Consider the following 26,842-nt stretch of genomic DNA (forward strand, 5'->3'; position numbering starts at 1 on the left):
GCATTGAGATTCTTATATATTCACACTTTACCACAGATGGTTTTTTAAATTTTCATTGTATTCGTTATTTTCAGTTTGTTAATTTAAGATTATATTTCTGCGTTTTAACACTAAAGAAGGCTTTGTAAGCCGAAACGTTTGTTGTTTATATTAATTTAAAGTTAATTTAATTATAGCTTGAAATAAGTCATGATATTGTTGTAATGATTAATAATATGAATATATTATCATTTTACATGTATATATAAAATATATCACATATAAAATATATACACATATATATGTATGTATTTATTTAAATATGAACAAACAATAGTTTTAATAATTACATGTTAATACTTAGGTTGAATATATTTAATAACAGTACATACATGGGAATGTAATTGATATTATATTAATAAATTAATTTTCTTATCTTTTAAAGATAAAATATATATAAGAAATAAGTGATATTTCAAGTGATACAAATAATAATTTTTTTTATTTAAGATAATTATTGCTAGGAACTATATCCTCGCCTAATAAATTTATTCGCTGCAAGGATTGTATTGTAGTATTCTAGAAAATACATAAAATTGTTAATATAATTTTAGAAAATTGAAACTTATTATTAGGTAATGAATACGTATTTTTTTAATGCCTTTGATAACAATTTTATTAGTTTATATTACCCTTCCGTATTTATTAATTAATAATAATAATTTTTATCAATCGTGCGCGATTGAATTTTATTAATTAAATGAAGTTAAGTAAATGGAAATTTTTATTTTAAAGGGGAATATAACATATGTGATCATTTGTAATAATTATTTATTAAATATTAAATATATTTTGAGTAATTTTATTGATATTCTTATTTTTATCTGTGTTGTGTAATTTGTGTGTATGCACACTGTATTTTAAAGATTGCCAACCTTTCCACAAAATTCTAGTTATATTTCAGTTCAGACCACATTAGCGACATCTAACAGTAATATTATTTTGGAGCATATCAATTCTAACCTATAATTGTAATCAGAAAATTTTTTATTTTATTATTTCACATTGCTTGTATGAAACGTTGGATTAACAATGTTAATTGATATTATTGGCTTGTGTTATCTTACTATAAAAAAAAAATCATTCCTTCATAACTTTTATGAATAATCAGATAATTATTCACATTACCTTTGAATGATTAAACATGAGTAATAATATGAAAACTGCAATTTTAAAAAAGGTATTTTTTTTCAAAGTAATAAAATGTTCAATGATTTGGAATTTATTTTTTATTATTATTTATCTAATTATATTTTTATTTTTAGATTACAGAATCTTTACCAAACGGTAACAATATAAATATATCCAATGTTGCATCTTATTTGCATTTGAAAACATGTAAAACAGGAGGAATCTATTCTTTCCTACTTCCATTGAGAACTAGACAATATAATATACAGAAAGAAGCACAAAATATCATAAATAATGAGCCAAATAGTATTTTCGACAACATTGATATAAAAAATAATGCTATCTCTTTTAATATTTCCAGAAATAGATGTGTTAAAGAACTTTTAGAACACAACTGTTCAACAGTATCGGCTCCAACCTTTGTGAATAATAAAAAAAATATAATAGTAGAATTTAGTTCACCTAATATTGCAAAACCTTTTCATGTAGGACACTTGAGATCTACAATAATAGGAAATTATGTTGCTAACATCAATAGTTTTATAAACAATAAAGTGAAAAAAATAAATTATTTGGGTGACTGGGGTACACAATATGGCTTAGTTCAATTAGGAATCGATATAACAGGTACTAATGAGGATGATATGAAAAGAAATCCTATAAAAGCCTTGTACACAGCATATGTTAGTGCCAACAAATTAGCTGAAATTGATTCTTCTGTATCGGATCGTGCAAGAAAAATATTTAATGATTTGGAAAGTGGTATAGAGAGTAGAGGAGTTGCACATGAACAGTGGAGCATATTTAAACAGCATACCGTTGAGGAATTAAAAAGGGTTTACAGCAGAATTGGTATCACATTTGATGAATATCATTGGGAATCTATGTACAATGCCAAAAATATCGAGAAAATAGTTACATTGATGGAAAAGATGCAATTACTAATAAGGGACGAGCAAAATAGAAAAGTTGTGAATCTGAGCAATAAGAAAAGCGTTCCTATAATCAAGAGTGATGGCTCTACTTTGTACATAGCTAGAGATATCGCTGCAGCTATTGATAGATTTGAAAAGAATGATTTTGATTGTATGTACTATGTAGTGGATAATACACAAGTAAGTCATTTCTCAAATTTGTTAGAAATATTAAAACAAATGCAAATGCCGTGGACTGAAAGATTGAAACATATAAAATTTGGCCGATTGCACGGTATGCGTACGAGAAAAGGAAATGTCATATTTTTAGAAGATATCTTAGATACTGCCAGAGATATCATAAAGCAGAAACAAATTGACTCACATAGTATGTTAATTTTAATATTAATTATGTAATATCTAAGTTTATATAGAATTAGTTTTATAATAGAAAAACTTTTTCAGCTACTAAAGTTCGTCTAGATTCATCTGATAACAGCTCGGATATATTAGGCATTTCCGCAATGATAGTTAATGATTTAAAAAGAAAACGAGAACGAGATTATACGTTTGATTGGAATGCAGCATTTGATGTAAATGATCTATATATTATCATAAAAAAATTATTTTATATGCGATTTTATATCTGTATTGATTAATTTTTATTCTTATCTTTTTTGTCAGTTGAAAGGAGACACAGGTGTGAAATTACAATATACACATTGTCGATTAGGAAGCTTGGAGCGCAATTGCGGCGCTATCCTAACTTCAACATGTGAGCCAAGTCTATTACAAGAAGAAGTTGTTGATGAATTGGTCATATTAATTACTAAGTTTGAAGAAGTAGTGCTGAAATCATATGAAGAATTAGAACCCTGTATATTAACGGTATATCTTTTCAATCTAAGGTATGAGATACAAATTCCAAAAAACAAATTCTCAAATATTTTTCACAATTATCTAACTAGCTTCACAATTATCTAACTTCTGAACTCTGTTCAGAAATATGTATACAAGTTCTCTTTCTTTTTTAGTAATGCAATTAATAAAGCTTTTAATTCATTAAGAGTAAAGGATGAATTGCCTGATGTTGCTAGTCAAAGACTGCTGCTTTTTCATGTTGCTAGAAATGTTCTTGCACAAGGTATGAAATTACTTGGTCTAATACCCTTGGAAGAAATGTGAAGACAAATGTATGTGTACTCTTAAAAAAGATGTGAAATCGCAGCACATTATTCTGCTTTCTTGGTAAGACCTTGAGTAGGAAAATTATGCATCTCTCTCTATTTTCTTATTCAATATCAAATAACTAGCTTTATTTTCTTGAATAAATTTTATTGTATATAACGAAATATTTTTCTATGGCGCCGTTTCATATAATTTTAATGCGTACAATGTGAAAATTGTATGATAATAAGAGTTAACGTTTGTTCCAAGCGAACTTTCTTCTAGCACCTTCTTGACCAGGCTTCTTTCTTTCACGTCTCCTCCAATCCCTTGTTAGAAGTCCAGCTGTTTGAAAAGAACAGTAACTTTTTAATTATCTATCATATATTTAATTAATACAGTTTTATTGCGACATATATAAACATATATATTATATTAATATATTTTGCCAAATTGATTATTTCTTACCAATTCGCATTCTGTCGATTGTTGAGTTGTCAACAAAGCTACGTAAGCCCCATGAAATACCCCAACGTACAACACCCGACTGACCAGTAGGCCCTCCACCATTAACTGTGGCTTCGATATCTACTTTATCAGTCATATTTGTAAGAAGTAATGGAAATATAATCTGTAACAGATAAAATGTGCAAGAAATGAAACTATGAGAGGTAAGTTCCTTTATAAGATGACATATTAATATGATAAACAATTATTAAGAGGTAAGGAAAAGCCAACTTAGATATTAGATATTCCGAGATTTCTTTGAGAATTTGATACTTTTTTGAGAAGATAAAATTGAAAGTTATGATAATTTTTTTATCAATAAAAATCAAAAGTTATAATTGCGTAATAATTGCCTTTTACTTGTAAAAATATTTACAGTGAAAGAGAATAAATAAATGAATACACACACACACACACACACACACACACACACACACACACACACACACACACACACACACACACGAATCACATAATGCGAATTGCTTGAAATATCGGATCGTACCAATATTAAATTATTAAAATTATAATGAAGTAGTATGTTCTTCTTTCGTCAATTTTGTTGCGACGTTTTCCAACATCTTGTTCATTTCTAGCAACTGTATTCTCAACAATTTTATAGCATCTTCATTCACTTTCATCATAGCAATCAGTTTCTCAAATGTCATTTCTAGAGCTCCGTCGGAGAATCCATTGTGTCGTTGTTTCAACCAAACAGCACGATCGCTCAAATTGATATCATCATTCATAAACGAAGGAATATTCTTCTGTGCTATCTCATAAGCGGCTTTCATTATATCCTTAGGCAATCGTTTCTCGAGGGGATTAAGCGGTTTTACCACAAGAACCCGTTTCCTGTTTTCAACATCAATCTTGTGATCCGACATCCATTTCCGGAAGGCATATGGGATTGCAGTGTTGTGCAATACCATTTCCGTAAAGAGGATCATTTTCGTTTGCCTTACTAGCTTCGTAAGCCCTGCATGATTCCTCAGACCTTGTATATCATGTACGGCGATACCAACCAGCAAGTTCATCAGAATCACAGTAACGAATACTATAAAGAGCGTGAAGAGAATCTGCGAACACACTGATAAAATAGGATGATAAATGACAAAAGAGCCGCCCATCGGTTTATCATCCATCTGGTTAATGAATCCTTCGAAGTCCAATTCACCGACCATCATAGCCAAGACTTTGATCAACCCAGTGAAAGGATTGCCGAACGCGGGTTCGCTGGCGAATATCACACAGAAGCTGATAGTGAAACCAATCAGCAGGCCCGAATATGCTAACAAAAGTTTGGCGAACTCGAACTGGATGTGCGTAAACATAGCAACATAGGTACCGAAGGCCGGTAATTGACCCACCATCAGCATTAGATTGGTCCAGGCGCAAAGAACGGCAAACGCGCCGACGTAATTCTGCCAGTCGTAAGTACGCCCAGTATACACGAAGGATGTAACGAATACACTCACAATTACTACACCGTCCAACACGTTGTCAATGCTGGAAAAATACTGTAATGCTGATTTGTAAACCATGAAGCCATATATTTTTCTTGGTATGGTGATGCATGTCAGAACCAGCGCAAGGTACCATTCAATCTCGATGATTGATTTTCGGAAGAAAAAGTCAGACGGTCGTCTACTGCCGCATATCTTGGAGCTATTGGTTTCGTTTTGATTATAACATTTATACGCTAACGCAGTCAGTACGTAAGTAGTCAAGCATATCACTGTCATAGAATACAAAAATATTCTCAGCAAATAGAGTTTGCGAATTTTCTCCCATTTGAGGTGTAGGAAGGCCATAACTAGAGGATGCGACAACAAATCCTTTCGACGCTCTTGTACAAAAGTATTTATGAAGCTGGTTTCGCACTGATTACCGCTGGGGAAGAGAATGTCGAAGTGCAGTCTCATTTCAAACTCACGATTATGTGATACCGGTCGGGTCAGTCTAATGGAAGCGTCCAACCGCTGTCGGAACACGTGCAGAGACTCAGGAATTTTCTTCAATATAATATTCAGAGCGGATAATCCAGTGCACGTGGTCGCGCTGATGTCAGCACCCGCCCAGATGAGCGCATCCACACATTGAGATTGTTCGTTCAGTGCGGCAATGTGAAGAGGCGTGAAACCTGTCCGATCGGCCGCATTTATCAAAGCGCCGCATTTCAGCAACAACTGTACTAACTCGGCGGATGAGTCTGTGCTCATCACGGCGAAATGCAGGGGTGTTCTGTGCTCCCTATCCACAGCGTTCACGTTGGGCGCGCTGGCTGAAAGTAGCTCGACGCATGGTATCGATTGTACGAAACAGGCCACGTGCAACGGTGTCTGGCCCAAATGATTCTTTTCGACAACACTGGCACCACGCTCGAGCAGCAGCTTCACTGTCTCCACCGCCTTCGCGCGGATGGCACTATGTAGAATTGGCTCGACCACTTCCTGACAGACATAATTGAGCTTGGCGCCATGATCCAGTAATGTAGCTGCGGCGTGCCAGCTATTACCGAGCGCTGCGAAATGAAGAGGTGTGTAATGAATGATGGGGCTCTCGTAATTCACGTTGGCACCCTTCGCGATCAGATACTCCACGCAGGCGACTTTGTCACCCAACGAAGCCGCGAGGATAGCGTTCACACCGGTCCGCGGTTCGACGTAGTCGTAACGTGCTCCGGCATTCTCCAATTCCGGCAGAAGATGAAGCAGACCACGATAGGACGCCCAGATGTAAGCAACGTTTCGTAGATTCTCGCTTTTGCACGCGTTCGGAAGCGTGCGACTCTTTTCCATGTACTGTAATAATCTCGTCTCCATCGTGTCGACGATAGACCATATAGCCGATCTCAATTTGGCACCATTCACGTAATGATTCTTGTGACATTCCAGAATTTCCAGATTGTCAAAGAAGAGAGAGTCATCGACTGGTGGTGGTACACCTGCGTCGATCTCGATTTGATCGTTATCGAATATGGTTGCATCATCGATCACAATTTTTTGCGGATAATCCTCTGCATATGCATATCTCAATGATCTATAAGTGGGAGTTAATCTTACGGACAGAGGATCGCTTTTGTGACAACTTTTGTTGAAGCTTTTGGAATAAAAATGTTCCTCATCATTCAAAATAGTTGGTGTTTCCAGATTGTTCGTCTCGAGATTTTTTACTTTGGCACTTTCTCCTAACGAATCTCGATCGTTCTCATACATACTCGTTTGAATTATTTACTTCACTATTTATTTATAACTGGAAATAAATTTACTATTCAGTTTCTTTTATTTCTTTTAGTGAAAAATTCAAGCATTTTCGATTTAAACGATTTTATCATTGCTATTTTTTTCTGTTATCTTAGATTTTTTACATTCTTGCGCACGAAAACTCGTATTACAGACCGATTATAATAACCCAATGATAAATATGTACATATAGACGATAAACTTACACCTGAGACTAGCGTATCTCCTGATCTTGTCACTTTTTTCTATTTTTCTTTGGCTAATAGGTATGTTATGTTGTACAATGTTTAATTTTCCAATGTAAATCCCATTTCGTAATTAAGCACTAAGTATTCGTATACCATTATGTGATGTTTCGCGAAGCATCCTAATTACTTCAACCGCGTCATCGTCTCTTCAATCCTGTCTTTTTCTCTCTTGTTCTCTCTTTTTCGGTTATCACGTCCCGCCTACAAATCATTTCATTTAGACCTTAAGAGATTATCGTTGTGCCACGTTGTATCCCGAGCGCAATTGAGTGCCTTATACCCGAGTTGCTCTGATTTAATCATTAATTTAATGACTTGCATTCATCCTAACAACTTATGATTAATATTTTCTTAAACGGAATACATTTGATAGATGCAGATGCAGAGAGTAGAGATAAGTAAAGGTTGTTCTTTTCTAAGGCTCTTCCCGTCGGATATTACATTCGTTAAATTTCTCCCGTATTAGAAAAATATTGTATTACAAAAAGTATGCAGTGCATACTATGCACTTACAAGTGATTATCACATATACATTAGCAATCTTATCTCTTTTTCAATTTGCGCCGTTAGTAGTATTGTTGTTCTTTGTGTACTAGTTTTTCTTTTGTTCTTCAAGCACAATTCTGAAGACTCAATATTAATTTTTCTATCACCTTGACGAACGCAAGTTATTACGTTATCAAAGTGGGTCTGTCGCTGTATAAGAACTTCAAATAATATAAATAGTATGATAAGTTAACATTTTTCACTGTCACTGCACATTTCCTCTTGCTACCGGCTTCATATGACGTACCGTCACTTCTTTTTGTTTAATGCTTCTACTTTTTGAAGCACGTATTTATAAAAACCTAGAGATTGGCTGAAGAAACCTCGAGTTTTCGACTCTAGAATGCGAAAGCAGTCCGAGAAGGATTTCGGTCGCATTTTCTAATCGTAAAAATTATACCGATTCAAGATGCCTATCATTGACCAGTGTACAATTGACAATTCAGCGAGCATTACAGCGAGCTTAACTAGTTTGTACGATCGCACTACACGTACTGCATGACGTACTCTGCATACGCCTCTGCCATTCGTGTGGGAAGAGGAATTTACGAGCAGAGGGGCAAGACGCTATACATAAACAAAAAATACATAATAAAAAAATGCGGGGCAAATTTGAGATCTACTTTACGTATAGTCACACGTATACGAGCTGTTTTTCTTTTCTTGATTAATCTAGATCAGGCTGAAAAGTATTATTGAAAGATCACTTGAGTTTTTTAGGACATTGTTATTTACATATGTTATCGTTAAAAAAATATTATATCGTTAAACAGATATTTATACTTTTAATCAAATGATAAATTGTTTTTTTCTTATTGAAAATCAATGGACGAAGGTCAAATAAAAAAAAATAAGAAAAGAGAAAAAACATTTTTATCAAAGTAAAGTGTTCTAATTAAATTATTCTTATTAAAAAAATATAATTTTTCCAAAGTAAAGGTCGCAGAGAGACAAAGAAAATTATTTAAATTATAAACAGTTAATGTGTGTTTATAGGAATAATATAAAATTATTTTTAATTATGTTAATTTTTATAATAAACATAATTTTAAATTATAAACTCATTTTTTTATTTAGCGTCTCAAAAATATAATAGAAATAGTAGTGAATAAATTAATTAATTGTTATTCGTTAGTCCTTCCTATTTAATTTCGCGTTATCTCTTTCTTTATCTAGTATAGATTTTCTATTATAGAATATTTTATATCCCTTTTTTCATAGCTTCCCGAATTTAAATTGCAAATATCTAGACAAACTTTTCACCATCACGTGATTGCGAATATGATATCACAATTCGTTTATGTAATTTTAATTTTGTATTTATTTTAAATACATTTACAAGATCTCTACCAAGAGAGATTTTCGAGTTGTTAGCTACCTATACATTGTTGATACATGAAATACATAAATGAAACATTACGTATGAAATGAATATTTCATACTAGTATTCACTTTAATAAAAAAAGGGAAAAGTAACTTTCAAACAGTCGAATTCGACATGAAACAGTTTTACATCGCAGTGATTTTATTTGAATTACAAGAAATCGATTCCATAATGTGATGGAATATGTAATGCATTTTTTAAATAATTATTTTTTATATATTTCTCAGCTAATTATTTTGTATGTAAGACACAAAGTACATAGTTCCAATTATAGAGTCTCTAAAATTTTAGCCCAATAAATTCTCTTCCAAGAGGTAGATCTATAACTCAACGTTTTATCTCATTACTAGGTCTCTGACAGTTAAATAGACTTTCAATAGACGGGAACCGGTTTTGCAGACTGTCTACGCATATCATTAATGTAATATATGTATTTTTTTACTTTATTTAAAGTTTCAAAGTGAAACTTGACCAGCACAACTTTAAAACTTCTCTATTTAATCTTGATATAAAAATATTTATTTATGCATTTAACAATTCATTTTAGTAAAAACTTCGCAACAGTGCTACACTTACAATTCAAATAATAATAGTTAAAAAACAAAAAAAAATGCTTATAAAATTCTTTTTCTTAAGATCCTATTTAAAAAAGAAGATCCTATTTAAGAGTAAAGAAAATTAACAAAATAATCAAAATATATTAAAAACAACACCAGACATGATGTCAAATCAAATTGCATCAATTTGAATATAATTATATATAAATTTTATATGTTGACTCTTTAGAAAGAAGGACATTTTTTTGACAAGTCAAAATATCTTAGAAAAATTTCTAAAAATAAAAACGAATGTTTAGAAAAAATATAAACGAACTGTCCTATTTTCTGTAAGGTCTCATCAATATACGTATATTTACATTCGCGTCACGAAATCGATGTTACTTTAGATACATACTAAATGTTTAAACTTGAAAAAATACATATATGCATATATTTTAAAGTAAATAAAGTGTTTCTCCTAAGAAAATATTTCATACAATTACTGTGTTAAAATAAAATATTTTGTTTAACATTTATTATATGCATAAAATTATGCAAGCTATTTTGATGCTTTTTATATAAAATTTATATATGAAAATGGACGGAATTAAATATAACTGATTTTTGGACACAATTGTATTTGTATCACAGAAAAGCTATATAAACAAGATTTAATGTTTGTTGGAAAATATATAAAACACAAGATATAGAAACAACAACAAGGATTCGCGATAATTAATTATTCACGTATCATAATACCACGCGATAATTAATTATTCGTGTATCATAATACCACGTTCCATGAATCTCAAGTTTTAGAATCTCTTATCGTTACTCCATGATTAAATTTCAAATGGAACATGAATCTTTGTGAATTTATGAAATATCCTTTACAACTCAAGGATATTTGCTCGTTTTACTGACAATTTTATTTATTTAATTTATGAGCTTTTATGAGTTCCTGAAGGAGAGTATGATTTTTCTCGCAAATCTCCTTGACTTCCGCGATTTCGTCTTTAAATTTGTCACAATTGTGTTGCAGCGTATCCTCGTTGAAATCACGACGACGATACATGGTCATGTCGCCTTTGAAACCCGCTTTTGCGCTATAAATTTTTCTGCGTGACGCGATGTAATTATTCTGTCTATCTCTTTCCTTGGCTATTTTGTAAGCAGCCGAAAGAACATCACGTGGTAATCTCTTCTCTCTGGGACTTAGTGGACGAACAGTCAAAACGGCTCGTAAAGGTGATGGCAGGAGTAGCGTGGTCCATCGCATGCATTTGATGAAGCGTTTCGACGGCATAAATCCTAGGAAAATTGCAATCTCAACGTCGTGGATCAATTTTGTTTGGCGAACGAGTTTTGCAAGACCCGCCGTTTTTTGAAGACCCTTGATATCGTGCACGGCTATACCAATCAATAAATTCATCAGCACGATCGTGACAAATAGAAGGAATAACACGAAAAAGAGTTGGGCCGAAATTTGTAGCAAAATCCAGGAAGCTCCTTCATTATTCTCGTAGATGCCACTCTTATCAGATGAGATTAAGTAAGAATCAAAGCCTAAATCGCCGGTCATCATTGCGAGGACCTTAATAAGACCTATGTGCGGACTGCTGAATGAATTGGAATATGGAAAGATCACACAGAAGCTCGCCGTAAAGCCCACTAGCAGACAGGCGTAGGCCAAAAGTAACTTAAACACTTGTGCCTGCACACTAGTAAACATGGCGACGTAAGCACCGAACACAGGAAGCTGTCCAATCATCAGCATCAGATTGCTCCAACCACAAAGTACGGCGAAGGCGCCTAAGTGTCTTTGCCAGACATATGTTTTTCCCGTATACACGAAAGAGGTGGCAAACACACTCAATATCACGCACCAGTCGACTAGATTCTCCACCTGCGTGAAAAATTGTCTAACAGATCGGTAACTGGAAATAACGGCGAACTTGCGACAAGCCTCGAGTATGGTGAGCATCATCAGCGCGTACCAGTGAATCTCGAGTAGTGTAGGATGTCTATAAAAAAATCCATAAATCCCAGTTGCGCTCGAGCACAACGGTTTATTGTGCATGTAATAACCTTTTGATTCATTGTAACAATTATGAGCGAGGGCGGCTATTACCCAGCTTGTAAGGATCAACACATATATCAGATAGAAAAGCAATCGGGCGATGTAATACTTTCGGATCTTATGCCACTTGAGATGAAGGAAAGACTGGCACAAAGGATGTTCCAGAATTTCCTTGTAGCCTTCCTTCACAAAGGTATTCAGATAACCGGTCTCGGACGAACGGTTCCGCCGATGTTGAAGCAACGGACGGAAGTCCAGTTGTAACTCGAGCTTGCCTGCGATGAATCCCTGTCGGCTCAAAGTTAGAGACTTGTCCAGTCTACGTTCGAACACGTCCAGGGATGTCGGGGTCTTACGCAGAACGATGGATAGGGCACTGTTACCACCGATGGTCCTGGCACTGAGGTCTGCTTCGTGTTTTATCAATAGATTCACGCATCGTGATAGCTCGTTCGATGCAGCGATGTGTAGAGGCGTATAACCGTACATGTCTGCCTTATTTACATTCGCCCGCCATTTCAGCAGCAGCTCAGTAATGTCGTCGGTCATCAGAGACTTACCTAGAGCCAGATGCAAAGATGTTCGACCCTCGTTATCTTCCACATTAGGATCCGCGCGACCTTTCAATAAAATCTCCACGCATTCCAGAGAATGCGAACGAGCGGCTAAATGCAAGGCCGTGTATCCTCGATGATTCTTCAGCTGAAGATTAGCGTTTGCCTTGACCAAAAGAGTCAAGTTACTCACGCAACCAACTTCCGCAGCCAAGTGCAAAGCAGTGTCGTTCTTTCTGGTAAGTAAATCCACTTGACAACCGGCTTTCAGAAGTATATCCAAACAAACTTTGTCTCCGCCATTGGCTGCATGATGAATAGCAGCGTATCCGTCCTGATCCAAACGATTCAATTCTTTATTGTTCGGTGCCAGTAAAGAAAGTACGCGCAAGGCGTCAGTCCGTGAAGCCACATGCAATACAGTTTCTTCAGCTTCATACGGAGATAGCTGACTGATATCTCGTTGCATGAAATACTGAGCTACGTCGAAGGCATCTCCAAAAGCGGCATAATGAAATGCCGTGTGCTTCGATTTGGTATCAATGCTCGCGCCTTGTTCTATCAAATATTTGACTCCATCCAGACAATTCCGAAAGGCACATAAATGCAAGGGGGTAAGACCATGATTAGGTTCGGTGTAATTAATATTAGCTCCACATTTGCACAAATGATGAATGAGATTCATACGACCTAAAAAACTCGCTTGTAGCAATAAAATATCGATTTCATTAGACTTGATGTCTGCAAAGATCGTATTTATGTTTATTTCATCCATTTTGCCTGATTCTAGATTCTCCAAGATTTGTGATTTATAACCCATATGCCTTTTGTGTTCTGTAAGAATATTTTTAATAAGATCTTCATTGATGCGTAGTGAAGTACGGTCGATTTCATCGGAAGTGGTATGTTCACTGATGATGAAGTAATCTTCCATGGAAGGACTTATCGAGTCATCAGGTAATGACGGTTCATATTGAACTCGACCACTTTCAAGCTCATCTTGCTTAGACGATGAGCGTTTAGCCTTTAGCCGAGTTAGAAACAAGGAAGCCGTATTCGTGCGTGTCAACATATTTGGAACAGTTTTTGGTACTCTTTCTTCAGTTTCCTCCATCTTTTTCTGACGAGAACGATATAAATTTGCTGAAACTATCAACTATCTCCACCTGTTGCCGTATTAAGTTCAATTACCTATAAATATGATATTATCTATTTAACACTATTCAAAAATTTTAATATTTAATCGAACATGTAAAAATATGTAACAAATATTTTTTTAATAATTACCCAAATTTATTATAAGAAAAGAAAGATAGAACGTTTAAAATATAATGCCAGAACTATATAAATATTTGTAGTGTCAAATAGTCTTTCTGTCGAAATAAGTGAAGTACATAATATTTTGTACGTATGGTCTTTTAAAGTTATGAATCTAAAATAAAATAAAACAGATGATTAAATTAATCTCAAGAGTAACACTATTCTTTAGGGCCGTCTCCAATTTAACTCATGTAGTGTTCTTTATTTAGTATTTGAAATGTAGAATCACGTAGAAAAAGAATTATGTGCCGAGGGAATCAAAGTTATGGTGAATCGAATATTTGTCAATAAAAATCGGAAAATCTGTAAATTCTCATATAAATAAAATATATTAAATATAAATAAATTGAAGACACCAATTTTGATCTTTTTATGTTCTTATCGTGATCTTTAGAGAAAAATGTTATTTTTTATTGAATATACAGTTTTATTGAATATAAATATCATAGTTCTTACTCACTCCACAAGCGCGATGGAGTAAGTAAGAACTTTGATAGAAGTCTTTGGAGAATATGACATAAACAAATTTATGATGAAGTTCTTTTAAATGGTTTAGTTGATAATTTTGATAAAAATCAAGATAAAAATGAAGATGAAAATGATGACTTTAATAAAACATCTGTTTTACTTATCCATTATTTGATATAAAATTTATATAGAAAATAACTTTATATTCAATAAAAAATAAAATTTTTCTCTTAAGATCACGATAAAAAGAACGGAAAAAGACCAAAATTGGTGTTCACTCAATTTATTGGCTTATATGAGGATTTGCAGATTTTTTTATTTTCGCCGAAAAATAACGATTCCACACCATAACTTTGAATGATTCCCTCAAAACATAATTTCTTTTCTACGTGATTCTACATTCCGAATACTAAATAAAAAAACACTATATGAGCCAAATTGCGTTCCAAAGAATATTATTCTTCTGTATATTCTAAAACTCGTATATTTTATATAGAAAATCAAATAATTGAAATATTTATTAATGATTTCTTAATGTTTTAAAGGATTAATACATAGAAAGAAATATGAATTTTTGAATGTATATTTCATTTTTTTTTCTATTTCAATGTAAAAATTACGACTCAAAGGCGGTATACTTCATAAACGCTTTAACATTGAAACGTTGTAACATTGAAATCCAACACAAAGCATATCGCATGACTCTTGCAATTGGAAAATTGCTTAAATAATCATGGAGGGTAGTCTATTATCTGATTGAATTGGCGGTAATTATGTCCCACTTATGAGAAACAAAGAGATATCGTACAGATCATATATAGATTGCAATATTGATAAACACATTACAAAAAAAACTTATGGATCTTACGAAAAGCAATAAATTTCTGCAATAACATTTTGTTCGTTTACGCAGTTAACAATAAAAATAGAATGCGTTCTAGCATGAAGTAATTGGTGACAAGTTTTTATGTTAATCTGTCTATAAATCATAGACAAAAGAAGATAAAAACATATGTAATATAAGTGATTCAATGAAGATGGCTCCATTGAGAACCGAAACATTTGGAAGATTTTTGTGATTTGTGACAATATATTCTTTTGCATCAATAATATGCTTGGCTTATTTAGCCCTTATATGAATTTATTAATAAAAATAGATTTTGTCGACTTGACTAAATACTAAACAATTATAAGAAATTTAAATATTTCCGCTATTATATTTAGACCAAAAAATAGAAATCATTTAAATGAAAATATAGAAATATAAATCTATAAAATTATTAAAGATAAATTAAAAAAATTTGTATCACAAATAAAAAATAAATGTGAAACTAAATAAAAGTAAAATGAAAAAAGCGTAAATAGATATTAAACGTGAAAATAAATAGAAATTTCAATTATACATAAGTAAACATAACGTCATGAGAGAGATGTCCTTTGTGTCAGATTTATATTAATCAAATCAACAGTCACTGTCTGTTAGTAGTCAATAAACTGTTAATGCTTTTGTAATAAATCTCGAACTTAGTTTAATAATTCTTATTACGTATTAAGTATGTGATCGGCATTATAGCAGAGGTTTTAAAGTGAAGAAGTACATTACGCATTTGCGACATGAGATGAAGCGCGGTAGAGAACGTTGATAATCGTCAATTGCATTACCTCGTTCGCCAGACCGGTTAACACTGAGAGCGAGAGAGTGTGCAGCTAACTCCATCGTACCGGTTATACCAACGAATGAGATTTAGTACATATATCGGATGAGACCGGCTACCAGAAATGCGCACGGAAAGGTCGTCTTCCATGAAGGACACCGCATGTTTTTCATGCTTCACATTCTTCACAATATGTATCATAAAAAGATATTAAATAACAATATATTTCTTCTTCAGTGCTGTATTCATCCTCCAAATATATGATTCTTCTGATTCGAGACGAATATTCTTTTTTGATTCTTTCCAAGTCTAGTGGGTCATATATGACCCAGAATCTTTAAAAAATCGTATCTTTGATAATTATTAAGCTATTCAGTTTAAACTAATCACGGCTAGTTTTAAAAGAAATTGTCTAAACTTTGTTATAATAAATAAATTAATGTTATAATAAATACAATATCATAAGATTTAAAAAATTATTTACGTATTATTAAAAAAATTATTTACAAGTGTGAATAATTTCCGACGTATTTTTATTTGCTGAGCAAAAATCCGTTATCAAAATTCGGCTATCATGTCACAATTTTGAGAAAAATAATGATTTTGAGAATTTGTTGTTTTTGGTTTAATGCCATTTTTCTAAAAATCATGATGTGACAATGTACCTATGGAATGTTTATCTCCCCCTCTCTCCCTCTCTCGCTTCATCTCCTTCCTCGCACACAGAAAATGCGTTTAGGAAAACGCTATTAGCATTATTTATGTCATTCTATCTTCATCGTTTATTAGATGCGAAACAAGAATAGAATAACACAAATAACACAAACCCTAGAGACGTTGTCGAGGCGCGATGGCTACATGAAGTGTTGTTAGATGATGTCATATGCGTAGTTCCAAAGGCATTGATAAAAAAAACTAGAACCATTTGTGTAAAATGTGATGTAATAGTATTATATATGTATTGGAACATGTTTTCAAAAATTCCATGAAAAATGAAACATTATATAGGGTATCGCGAATTATTTGACATACCGCTTGTAGACAGAGCAAACCAAGTCGAAAAGTCCTTCATCATTTTGCAATTTTTATAATTTTTTTTAGTTATCCAATGAGCAGAATGTCAAAAATTGATACATAAAACAATTATAAGATATTTTTAAGAGTTCTTATTGCAAACTTATTGTAACATTTAATGGTATCATAAATATTCTATTCTTAAGTCTTGTGTTCACGATACTAGAAATTGGTGCGAGACCTCGGATGAAGAAAGAATTGACCAATCGCAATAGTCATGTAATCAAATTGTTCAAATGTGATTTGTTAATTTTTTCTCTGTCCGAAATCTCGGAGCGATTTCTAGCATCGTGGACCTCGGACTTTAGGTTTCTTGAATAAGCACATTATTACGCCTATAATTGTTCAGATATCTGAATATGCAGCGAAGAAAACATTGAAATTCTATTAATCAATACTAAACTTAAAAACTAAAAAAATATTGCATGGCTTGAGTCAAAATTAAGTAAAAATTGTTATTGGAAAAGTAAAATATCATTAAAAAAAAAACAGAGTAAACTAGAGTGCATAAACTATGTATCTTATTTTAACATAAATAGTAGAAATTATCTCTAACTGAATTATGTTACGTATTACAATTTCTGAAGATTTACATAAAAATTTGGTATATTATTTAATGAAAATTTAGTACCGACTTTTCTTACAAGGATTTAAGCAAGAAATAACTCACCTGTTGGCGATGCTGAAAATCTTCAAAGTACGAGATGTTGTGTCCATTAATGACAATCTTACCAGAGCCATTACCCCAAATTGTTACTTCACCTCTTGAAGACTTCCTCATACAATCTAAAACCGTTAACAATAATGAGTTTTATGATATATATACTTGCTAATCTTCTGTGAATGTTAAAATTGTGTTTACTTACTTTTGACTGTAACATATGGCCTTCCTGTGCTGTCATGTTCCAACTTAACATGTAATAATAAACCTTTACATTAAATGAAACTTTATTCTCATTATATAGATACTTACAGGTAATACTGCTAACTTCTTAAAAGAGGTATGATATTTTAGTCTACGATATTTTAAAATGAAATCTGTTGCACGTCTTGACAGTGGATGATCACATAGTCGTTCTAATGATGTAATAAGATAATTGTACTGAAAAAATTATTATACATTTATGAGTTAAATCATGTGTTACAATTTTTAAAAATATTATTTAAGTTTTCTGTAGCTAATAATATTAATATTATTTACCTCAAAATCGTTAATCCTTTCAAGAAATAGTTTTTCAATATCATTCTTTGACAACCACGAGGAACCTACTAGATCACTAAAAATATGTATTTAAAAAAATATTTATATTTGATATAATGCAGGATATTTTTTAAATTATATATCAAGCTGTATACATATACACATTTTATATAAATTACATATTCAACATACATTTTGTCCATAGGCAATGTTCCTTGCTTTATCAATGAATCTTCAATATTATTTAGAGACTTGATATTATCGACAATATTCTGTAAATAAAAATAATTTTCAGATATTAGTTACTTTCTTTCATATATCTATAATAGCTATTATAAAAACTTACATATAGTGTTTCATAATAATTTGGCTTTGAGGTATAAAACATAGAATGGAAGGGTTTTCCAGTTTCATCAAATTCTGCTGCTTTCCTGCTTGGAAAAATCTTTTCTGGATGTTCCATTATTGGCCGAGCTTTAGGATCAAATAGTCCCGATGGAAACAGATATTGGATTGATCTCTAAAAGTAACACTCATGAGACTTTAGATATTAACTCAGATATTTATCAAATTAGCATGATTTTTTTTTATATAATTACATACATTTATATCTGCTTGGGTAAAAGATTCCGGATCTTCGCCCATCATATTAGCGAGATGTCTTTTCCCTATCTCATATTCTAAGATCTCTTTCTTCATGAATTCATCTAAAAAATTTAAATAATAACTTATGTATAGAAAAATATATTATTTATATACGATTGGTCTTAAAGTTAATATAAAACATTAGCAATATTTTATAAAATTAATATATATATATATATATATATATATATATATACACTCAAAAAATCAGTTATTACCATGTTCTTTTGCACGTTGTAAATACATCATCATAGCTTTGCTTATTTTTTTCTCAGATTTTTTGGTATTAGTTTTAATTGTATCTTTGATTTCACTGATAGATGTTGCATAAGATTGTGATTTAATACAATTCTACAATCGTAAAATATTTAACATAACAATTAAATAATTTATACATAATCGAAATGAGGAAAATTGCAATAGCACGATGGCTTCATTACAAAGGAATTGCAAACATACCGAATACCACGCGGAATCCGGAAATAAGGCAACAGCATTGTTGGTTACGCCAATTAAACGTCGAAAATGTGAACAACGGATAAAAACAGATACAGCCATAATTATTAGCTTGATAATTAGAACGAATATTTTTCAATCTTGATTTGAAGGCAATAACCTAACTTCGTTCGGATTAACCTATCATAATCTGTTGACTAGTGAAACTACATTAAATTCAATTATTAGAAATTAATATTGATTCTCCCCTAATTTGAACACGTTTCCCAACTCATGAAAAAAAAAGAGAATGTCACAATTTTTTATATGTAGAGCGTATTTAACTGTTTACATATCATTTACACACACATCATATCACGATGTACCGTCGAATTGCACGTAACTGCACTTCATTCCACTTCATTCTCTGCAATCTGTACTTTATTTGTGAGCGCTAATTGATTTACAATTAACGAAATGGCCATTTCTTACTTCGTCACAACCTTATGATTTGCCTATTTTTTACTTTAAATTTTCTCAAATCTAATTGTCATCAATTTACTTGAAACGACAGTTTTGGAAATTTTAATAATTTTTTACGTACGCGCGTGAGTTAAAAAGAACACGAATGTAATGCATTTTTTTTTGAAAATTTTGTTTGGGAAAGATAAAGGGAAATGATACCTGCAAGTGTACATTAATTATAATTAATAAAAATACAATAAAAGTCTTATTGAAATATTGACGTCTTTTATTCTCGTGCTATTTTTCTCAATTGTCTGTAAATCCGACTGTCTTATAAACTGGTCGGTATATTGGTCGATATTAGCATAAGAGAAAAAGTTTACCACATTGCATAGTTTTTGGAAGTATATAAAGTAATAAACATCAACAATCTCAGGCACCATCGAGTTATCAATAATCGGTACTCGTTAACGCCAACAAGATTAAGTTATTTATCACATAAGTAAAAAATAGATATGGATGTAATATTAAAAAGCTATTATACTATTGGCAATAGCTTCTATGTGACATATAGAAGCTATTCATACAATCATATCATACAGATATTTTACGCACGAATTTACATTAAAAGTTACGATAACAGCAGTATTTTCAGCCTCTGTTTGATAATACCACATCTGTAAATATGACTCCTGCTTTCTTACTGCAACTGTATTAAAATCATAAATTTTCTTCGATAGTAAAAAATCATCCCTCTTTTTGCATACGTATGTATCTATATGTTTTACATTTCCAGCAAAAACGTATTTTACAATAATCAAGATATTTATTCCTATTTATTTCTATCTAAATCGAAAAGAGTCAGTATATCTTATCAATGTGTAGCTATGTCGAATATATGTAACAATATATGCAACATTTTATTTATTTATATGTACAATGCAAAAAGATCACACGATTTTAATACGATTACAATAAGTAAACAGGAGACTTAAATTATTAATTTTATCAGATACCAGGAATGCATAATAATATATAACATATAACATTTACTCTTAAAACATTGCGTTTCATTGTTAGCAAACAAATAAGCGTTTTCAAAGATGTCTAATCTAGAAATTCTAAAATATCATTATGAAAGGTAAAAAATCATTCAACATTCCTGATAAAATCTAACATCCCTGCAGGCCGTCACAATATAGCCTTTAACTTAACTTTCTTCTTGTATCACAAAAAAAAAACAAAAGTACTTATGAGCAAATTATGTGGGCACATATATATACACACACACACGCACGCGCACACACACATGCACACGTATATATTGTGTGTGTGTATATATATATATGTATATATGATATATATAATGTATATATACATATACATACACTTAAAAAAATAAAAAAGTCTTAGACGATACAACATGCTTGGAAAATACATGTTGAATTAGTAAAGTACTTTATATGCTACGTTTTGTCTTTGGAAATTTCTTAATAAATTACATTATTTGTGATAGTAAAAGTTAACTATTACGTAATATTAATTAATCGTATCATAAATTACTTCAATCTCTTCCGGTATCAACAATCCTCTATCACAAAAATAAATATATTTAGAATTAATATTAAGCTTTTTTTCAATATTATTCCAACATATAAACAAATTTGTCAAATAAACAGTCAACGCTCTGTAAAGATAAATATACAATATAAGATCACTTTCATTTTTTCGAAACTTATACATTTTATGTATTCTTAGACATAAAGATCCATTCTAAAGAAATATTATTTTGTCTTTTTTTTTTACGTATGTATATTTTTGTATATTGTGTGACTGGAATTAAAAAAATTAATGAAGTGTTCCCTATGTGGCATATTTATCTTAAACATATTAATTATAGCAATCAAATATAACAATTAAAATATATACCAGTTGACATTAGTATTCCTTTTTTGTGCTACTTAAATTGCCGTTTATGCTGCGCTGCATTTTTCGGAGAGAAATCCGAGATCGTACACAATGCCAGATGTTCTTTCCCGTGCCTGCTAAATTGCAAACTATCAAGGACGGCGATTCATACTCATTAGGAACAATACCATCAACAGACGCCTCAAAAAAGCTAAATAACGGAAACCAGATTCTGGTTCTGATCGAATCACGCTGCATCAATGCTTGATTATTCGCTAATGTGTGATAGTAAAGAAATAATCGCGAAGTTATATAAAATGCGACGAAAACGTCGATGGAATAATGTTCATGCGCCGCCAAGATGAAAAAAATACCAAACATGTTAAGCATCCATGTAAAAGTATGCAGAAAATATAAATGTCTTGGAGTATCTGCAATAAAAAAAAAGAGCATTTCATAAATATTAAAATCGTCGATTATGAAATAATGTATACTAATTACTTACACTCTGTAATGAAAAAGTTAAGCATTGTTAACGCTACTGTATGTCCGCTAAACATGTAATCCCCGCAAGTTCTGACACCTTGAATGGACATGCCAGCACCTCGCCAAATAACATAAGCCATTGCTATTTTATTGTACAGTTCTACATAAGCGGAACTAAAATGAGATATAAATATGCACTATTTGTATTTAGAGAAAGAGAATGTGATACGTAATTTTATAATATATGTATCTCACTTCGACCAATCATCATCTGGGACTTTCCGTGGTTGGCATTGTAGATGTGCTCCTGGCACTGACAACGAAGTAATGAGCATTGTGACGCATCTCAGCAGGAAGACTGTACCCGACAGTGCAAAAAACCTCCGTAACAAAATAAATCTGTGCCATATTTAATAGATTATTCGCACTGACAAATCACATTATTTGCAATATTTATTTAAATGGATCACATTTCTTACCTATACTTGTGAAATATAAGCACAACAAGCCATATCGCGAAAAGTAGAGTACCGGTAACTTCACACATATCAAACGCCCAAGGAATATGAGGTACATTATCTAAAAATATGTCTGGCAATGGAGGATACTTCTTCATATCAGGCACTCTGTCATGAACGATAACCATTACAAAGGCAGTAATCCATGTGACGATAAATAAATATCCCAAACTGATGAGTGTCTTCCAGATTTCGGGCGGCAAATGAGAAGCGTGTCCATCCTCTGATACCGAGGCTGAATAGAATTCATTCTCAATAGACGTTTCGTTATTCGTACCAGTACTGGGCATCTAAAGTAAAATTATATTAAACATAGCAACATTACTTTCTTAAATTAAAATGAACATTAGACATTTCCCTTTAAGAGAATCATGCCTTTACCTCGTGCTTATTCTGATGATGAGTATAAAAATTTGTCGAAGGAAACAGATCCACATATCCCAGATCGAATAGAACGGCGACATTGTCCCTCTGCAGTTGCTTTATGGCTAGATACAATTTTTTTATAGCACCAATCTTCTTTATATTTAAAATACTAGATTTCAAGTCTTCCTCTTTCAGCGTCAAAAGTACCTTCCCGTCGATTTCATGAAAGTAAAATAAATCCGCGTATTCCTCGTGACCATTTTCTATGAGCCATGCTTTCACGTCGGAGGATGTCCACTCGATGACGTTTCTTAAGGACATGGTTGTACCGATTCGCATCTATCCTGCATAACAAATGAGTCGACACCTGTACCATTAGAAATGGGAAGTGATTTATCCAGCAAGTGGGTGATTTTGTAACACAGACCTTGTAACGATTACTTTTCTAATCACAAATCGCATCGACATCGTAGCGCGATTTCTCGATAACATCAAGAATAATGAGTCGTCAAGCAAATAAAAAGAAACGCCATGTCGCAAAGCCGAACAGATGATCCGATCGAGAATCACGAGGATGCAGACTTAATTTTCGCGCGAACATTGAAGAAAAACATTAGTTGACATTCTTAAATATTTAGAAGTTCCTCAAGAAAAGAAGGATAAAGAAAATAGTGAGTAAGTTATACAAAAGAACAAGGAATCGATATAATTAGAACTAGACCTTGTGTCAGATGGTGTCAGATAACCTAGAGGTAAAAACTAGACACTCCAACGTTTCTCCATCCGTAGGAAAATGATTAAAATGTTTTCACGATTAGTCACCTGAGGAAGGATCGCGGCGTGCCCTGGGAATCCTGGGATCGTCGTGGCTATTTTATCGGGACATTTTCGCGCGTTCGACGTGCGTGTCACCGCGCCGCGACTGTTATTCTCGTCCAAGAGAATCATGCGTCGGCAGTATCCGTGCACAGCGTCAACGGGGCTGTCGATCGTAGTGTGGTGGATTAGTACACAGCAGTACACAGATTGATATCCGCTGATCACCGGTGGCGACACGACACGCGATTCCACGACAATCCACGGTCCACGGCGACGCGACAGCGGACAGACGACGACTCGTCACTCGTCACGACTCGTTCGATTCGTGCGCGCGCGACGCAATGAGCGCGGCTGTCACGTCGCGAAGTCGTTAAATAGCCGCGCGAAAGAAAAAATGATCCGTGATTTCATGAACGTTCGATACAAAAGAGGTCGTACCGCCGTTGCCTGTTTTGCCTTCACGCAGAGATCGATGATAATACGATGCTTTCGAGTGACGCGATTCTAACAGACATATGATTCATTTTTCACGATAAAAAAGGCATTGTTCCATCTCCAGCAAACGAGAATCGATTAAAATGGATTGAAATTTTTTTTTATTCGAATGCGTATTTTAAATAGCGAATACTTTTTTTTTTGGATTTAATTGGATTTAATTAGATTCAATTGGATGTAATTGGATTGAAAAACTGCATTTCCTATTCAAAATTTTGAATTGAATAGTATTCACAATGGGTGGGTCAATTGTTCTTCCCAGAGCGCGTTTAAATTCTTTTTATGACTTTTGCTTCCGACAATTTATTTATAAATTGTTTACTCTTAAACCTCCAGGAAAGAGGAAGAGATGTTATGTGAAAAAATATAATGAACGCAATAAAAACGAATAATTGCTTCATTACAAAATTGATGAGTTTTCAACTTTTTTTTTCTCTTCCCAGTAAATGAGAATGGATTGAAATGGATTAAAATGGATTCAGATTTTCAGAAATATTGATTCACGAATATTAAAATGAATGCTTTTTAATCCTGAATGCATTTTTATTCATTTATAGGAATTGTATGGAGCATATCTCTATGCCTTTCAATCTAAAAATAATATTAGCTTTTTCTATTGAATTTAATTGAATTCAATTGAATCCTCGTTTGCTGGGCAATTAATCACATATTAATATGTTTCCTTCATTATACAGCTAGCATGTATTTTATGTATAAAAGTTTTAAAATATTAACTATTAAAATTCATGTAATTATTACTTTAATTTATTTAAACTTTTACACGTATAAAAATTTTTTATATGGAATCCAATCCATTTCAATCCATTTTTGTTTACTGGGTTTGAACATACGTAATTGTTTTTACGTTGATCACAAAAGTCTGAAATCCGATTCCGAAGATCAAGTTTTCTTGATCTTTGGAACTTACGGAAGTACTTACATCTCTAAATACAATTAAGGTAGAAAAGATAGCGAGATGATGTATCGCAAGATAATGATCTCGCGTGCGAGAGGATGTCTATTTCTACTAATATAGATTTAACTTCAATCTTAAGTTTAATTTACTTTTTATCTTTTTCTAGTTCTAAGAATTAGAAAAGGATACAGAATAAGTTAAAGCGAAATTAAAATCTATATTGAAGTAATTAATTCTTAACTCTTAACCGAAGTTCAATTACCCATACAGCGCAAAATATTTTCAAAATATTAAAAAAATATTTTTTAGAAAGATTAAGATATTTTAAAATAATTTCAAAAAATATTTTAAAAATATTTCTACGTCCGCTAGATCATGTTAAAAATATATTTTTAAAAATATTTTTAAAAAATTTCATTCAAATATATTCAATAATATTTGTGAAATCTTTTAGAAATGTTACTTATTTAGTTTTATTATTAGAATAGTATTCTAAAATAAAAAATACAAAATTGCACTTATTTTTATTTATTATATACATAATACATACATGTAAAACTCCTATTAATATAGAAAATAAACTTTTTTTATTAACAAAATATAAAATCTGTCTTTAAAATTAAGAAACAATTTTATTTCAAAAATATAAAACAAATTAAGTACTTAAGACTTCTGAGTACTCACTCCAGCCATATTGAATCGTAATTTATAAACGAGAAATGTGTCATAAGCGACATATTGATTTTTCTTGTATGCCATTTGTAAATAAAGACAATTTGGATAAATTGAAATGATGAGATCGCTTTAGAACACTTGTAAAAATTGTCGAGGACAGTCAGTAAATACTCGTAAAAGGCATATAACGTGTGTTTATTAATTTTTATTCAATGCGCATACGTAGCCTTTCCACTTCACGATCCTTTTTCGATTCTTTACTGATCAGGGGAGATAAAGAGAGTCTTCGCACATTTTTACAAGTGTTTTAAGTCACCTTGTCATTTGGTTTAATCCAAATTCTCTTTATTTACAAATGCAAGAAAAATCAACGTGTCATTTTTCGCTTATGACGTTTGATCCAATATATGACTGAAATAATGTAAATTACAAATTTTTAATACTGACAGTAAATTTTGGAGCACATGGAAATGGAATGCATTCCGTAAGAAATCAAGCAATTTGATAAAAAAATTTGATTAAAATTTTTGAAATTATTTTAATATTTTAAAAATATATTGATAATATTTTAGAAAACATTTTCTAAATGATAAAAAAGTAATTTTTTAAAATGCTTCTAACACGTTTTTAAAATGTATTTGAAAATATTACCACAAAATGTTTCCAAATCTCTAAAACATTTTAAAATATTACTAAAACTTTTTAAAATAATACTTGTGATATTAAAAAAAATATTTTTCTTAAAACACATTTCTCAATATTTTATGCTGTGTGGGTACTTATCTTTCCAATTCTAGAATTGGAGAATATAACATTGAAATGAAGAAAACTTAAATTAGATAAATGTAATCCTTTGAGGGCTGCTTATGTAATTAATTTAATAATCATCTGCATGTAATAGTTTTTATGAGGTCGCTCATTATGAATTCTGAAATCAAAATTATCACATACAATTTGTTCAAACAATTATCATTTAAACAATTAACAAGAATTTGATTTGAATCAAAATAATAACACTATTAGATTTTTAGACGGAAAAAAT

The 26,842-nt window shown here is 32.0% G+C and overlaps 4 protein-coding genes across 8 annotated transcripts; 1 reads left to right on the plus strand and 3 right to left on the minus strand.

Moving 5' to 3' along the window:
- Positions 1-962: 962 nt before the first annotated feature.
- ArgRS-m (arginyl-tRNA synthetase, mitochondrial) lies at positions 963-3,525 on the plus strand. Its single transcript, XM_011058627.2, has 5 exons — positions 963-1,219; positions 1,305-2,472; positions 2,550-2,677; positions 2,769-2,992; positions 3,119-3,525. Exons 1-5 carry the CDS (start codon positions 1,184-1,186, stop codon positions 3,267-3,269), a joined length of 1,707 nt encoding a protein of 568 aa, XP_011056929.1. The 5' UTR covers positions 963-1,183; the 3' UTR covers positions 3,270-3,525.
- Positions 3,399-19,583, minus strand: LOC105147617 (mitochondrial ribosomal protein S9). Of its 3 annotated transcripts, XM_087405901.1 has the most exons (11): positions 19,177-19,577; positions 18,936-19,068; positions 18,676-18,779; positions 18,419-18,592; positions 18,265-18,344; positions 18,073-18,148; positions 17,845-17,973; positions 17,738-17,780; positions 17,542-17,657; positions 3,720-3,882; positions 3,399-3,596 (listed from the first exon to the last, which is right to left on the minus strand). In XM_087405901.1, the coding sequence occupies exons 1-11, from the start codon at positions 19,273-19,275 to the stop codon at positions 3,505-3,507; spliced, it is 1,209 nt and encodes a 402-aa protein (XP_087262027.1). In that variant the 5' UTR covers positions 19,276-19,577; the 3' UTR covers positions 3,399-3,504. The 3 variants fall into 3 exon arrangements, with proteins under 3 accessions (XP_087262027.1, XP_087262026.1, XP_087262028.1); XM_087405902.1 differs by lacking the exons at positions 3,399-3,596; positions 3,720-3,882 and adding an exon at positions 16,408-16,863 and having other exon boundaries at positions 19,177-19,583; XM_087405900.1 differs by lacking the exons at positions 3,399-3,596; positions 17,542-17,657; positions 17,738-17,780; ... (5 more) ...; positions 18,936-19,068; positions 19,177-19,577 and adding exons at positions 4,264-7,013; positions 7,210-8,191 and having other exon boundaries at positions 3,745-3,882.
- LOC147909850 (uncharacterized) lies at positions 8,450-15,734 on the minus strand. Its single transcript, XM_087405899.1, has 2 exons — positions 13,642-15,734; positions 8,450-13,545 (listed from the first exon to the last, which is right to left on the minus strand). The coding sequence occupies exon 2, from the start codon at positions 13,466-13,468 to the stop codon at positions 10,649-10,651; it is 2,820 nt and encodes a 939-aa protein (XP_087262025.1). The 5' UTR covers positions 13,469-13,545; positions 13,642-15,734; the 3' UTR covers positions 8,450-10,648.
- Positions 19,584-19,880: 297 nt separating the features above from the next.
- Positions 19,881-24,102, minus strand: SMSr (Sphingomyelin synthase related). 3 transcript variants are annotated; one of them, XM_087405914.1, is made up of 6 exons: positions 23,718-24,102; positions 22,911-23,234; positions 22,491-22,819; positions 22,267-22,410; positions 22,031-22,185; positions 19,881-21,956 (listed from the first exon to the last, which is right to left on the minus strand). In XM_087405914.1, exons 1-6 carry the CDS (start codon positions 23,841-23,843, stop codon positions 21,556-21,558), a joined length of 1,479 nt encoding a protein of 492 aa, XP_087262040.1. In that variant the 5' UTR covers positions 23,844-24,102; the 3' UTR covers positions 19,881-21,555. The 3 variants fall into 3 exon arrangements, with proteins under 3 accessions (XP_087262040.1, XP_011056927.2, XP_011056928.2); XM_011058625.2 differs by having other exon boundaries at positions 22,911-23,239; positions 23,718-23,858; XM_011058626.2 differs by lacking the exon at positions 23,718-24,102 and adding an exon at positions 23,323-23,465 and having other exon boundaries at positions 22,911-23,239.
- Between the last annotated feature and the right edge of the window lie 2,740 nt (positions 24,103-26,842).

Source organism: Acromyrmex echinatior, chromosome 4, assembly GCF_024713525.1.
Source record: "Acromyrmex echinatior isolate Ae372 chromosome 4, ASM2471352v2, whole genome shotgun sequence".
Lineage (NCBI taxonomy): Eukaryota > Metazoa > Arthropoda > Insecta > Hymenoptera > Formicidae > Acromyrmex > Acromyrmex echinatior.

Excerpts from the sequence above, each read along its gene's own strand:
- ArgRS-m (XM_011058627.2), top strand. The coding sequence starts at position 1,184 with ATGAGTAATAATATGAAAACTGCAATTTTAAAAAAG. Across the intron at positions 2,473-2,549 it reads GAAACAAATTGACTCACATA|CTACTAAAGTTCGTCTAGAT; the intron begins GTATGTTAATTT and ends AAACTTTTTCAG. Across the intron at positions 2,993-3,118 it reads GTATATCTTTTCAATCTAAG|TAATGCAATTAATAAAGCTT; the intron begins GTATGAGATACA and ends TTTCTTTTTTAG.
- LOC105147617 (XM_087405900.1), bottom strand. The coding sequence starts at position 6,976 with ATGTATGAGAACGATCGAGATTCGTTAGGAGAAAGTGCCAAAGTAAAA.
- LOC147909850 (XM_087405899.1), bottom strand. The coding sequence starts at position 13,468 with ATGGAGGAAACTGAAGAAAGAGTACCAAAAACTGTTCCAAATATGTTG.
- SMSr (XM_087405914.1), bottom strand. The coding sequence starts at position 23,843 with ATGATTCTCTTGGACGAGAATAACAGTCGCGGCGCGGTGACACGCACG. Across the intron at positions 23,235-23,717 it reads ACGCCGCGATCCTTCCTCAG|ATGCGAATCGGTACAACCAT; the intron begins GTGACTAATCGT and ends TATGCAGGATAG. Across the intron at positions 22,411-22,490 it reads CTTATATTTCACAAGTATAG|ATTTATTTTGTTACGGAGGT; the intron begins GTAAGAAATGTG and ends AATATGGCACAG.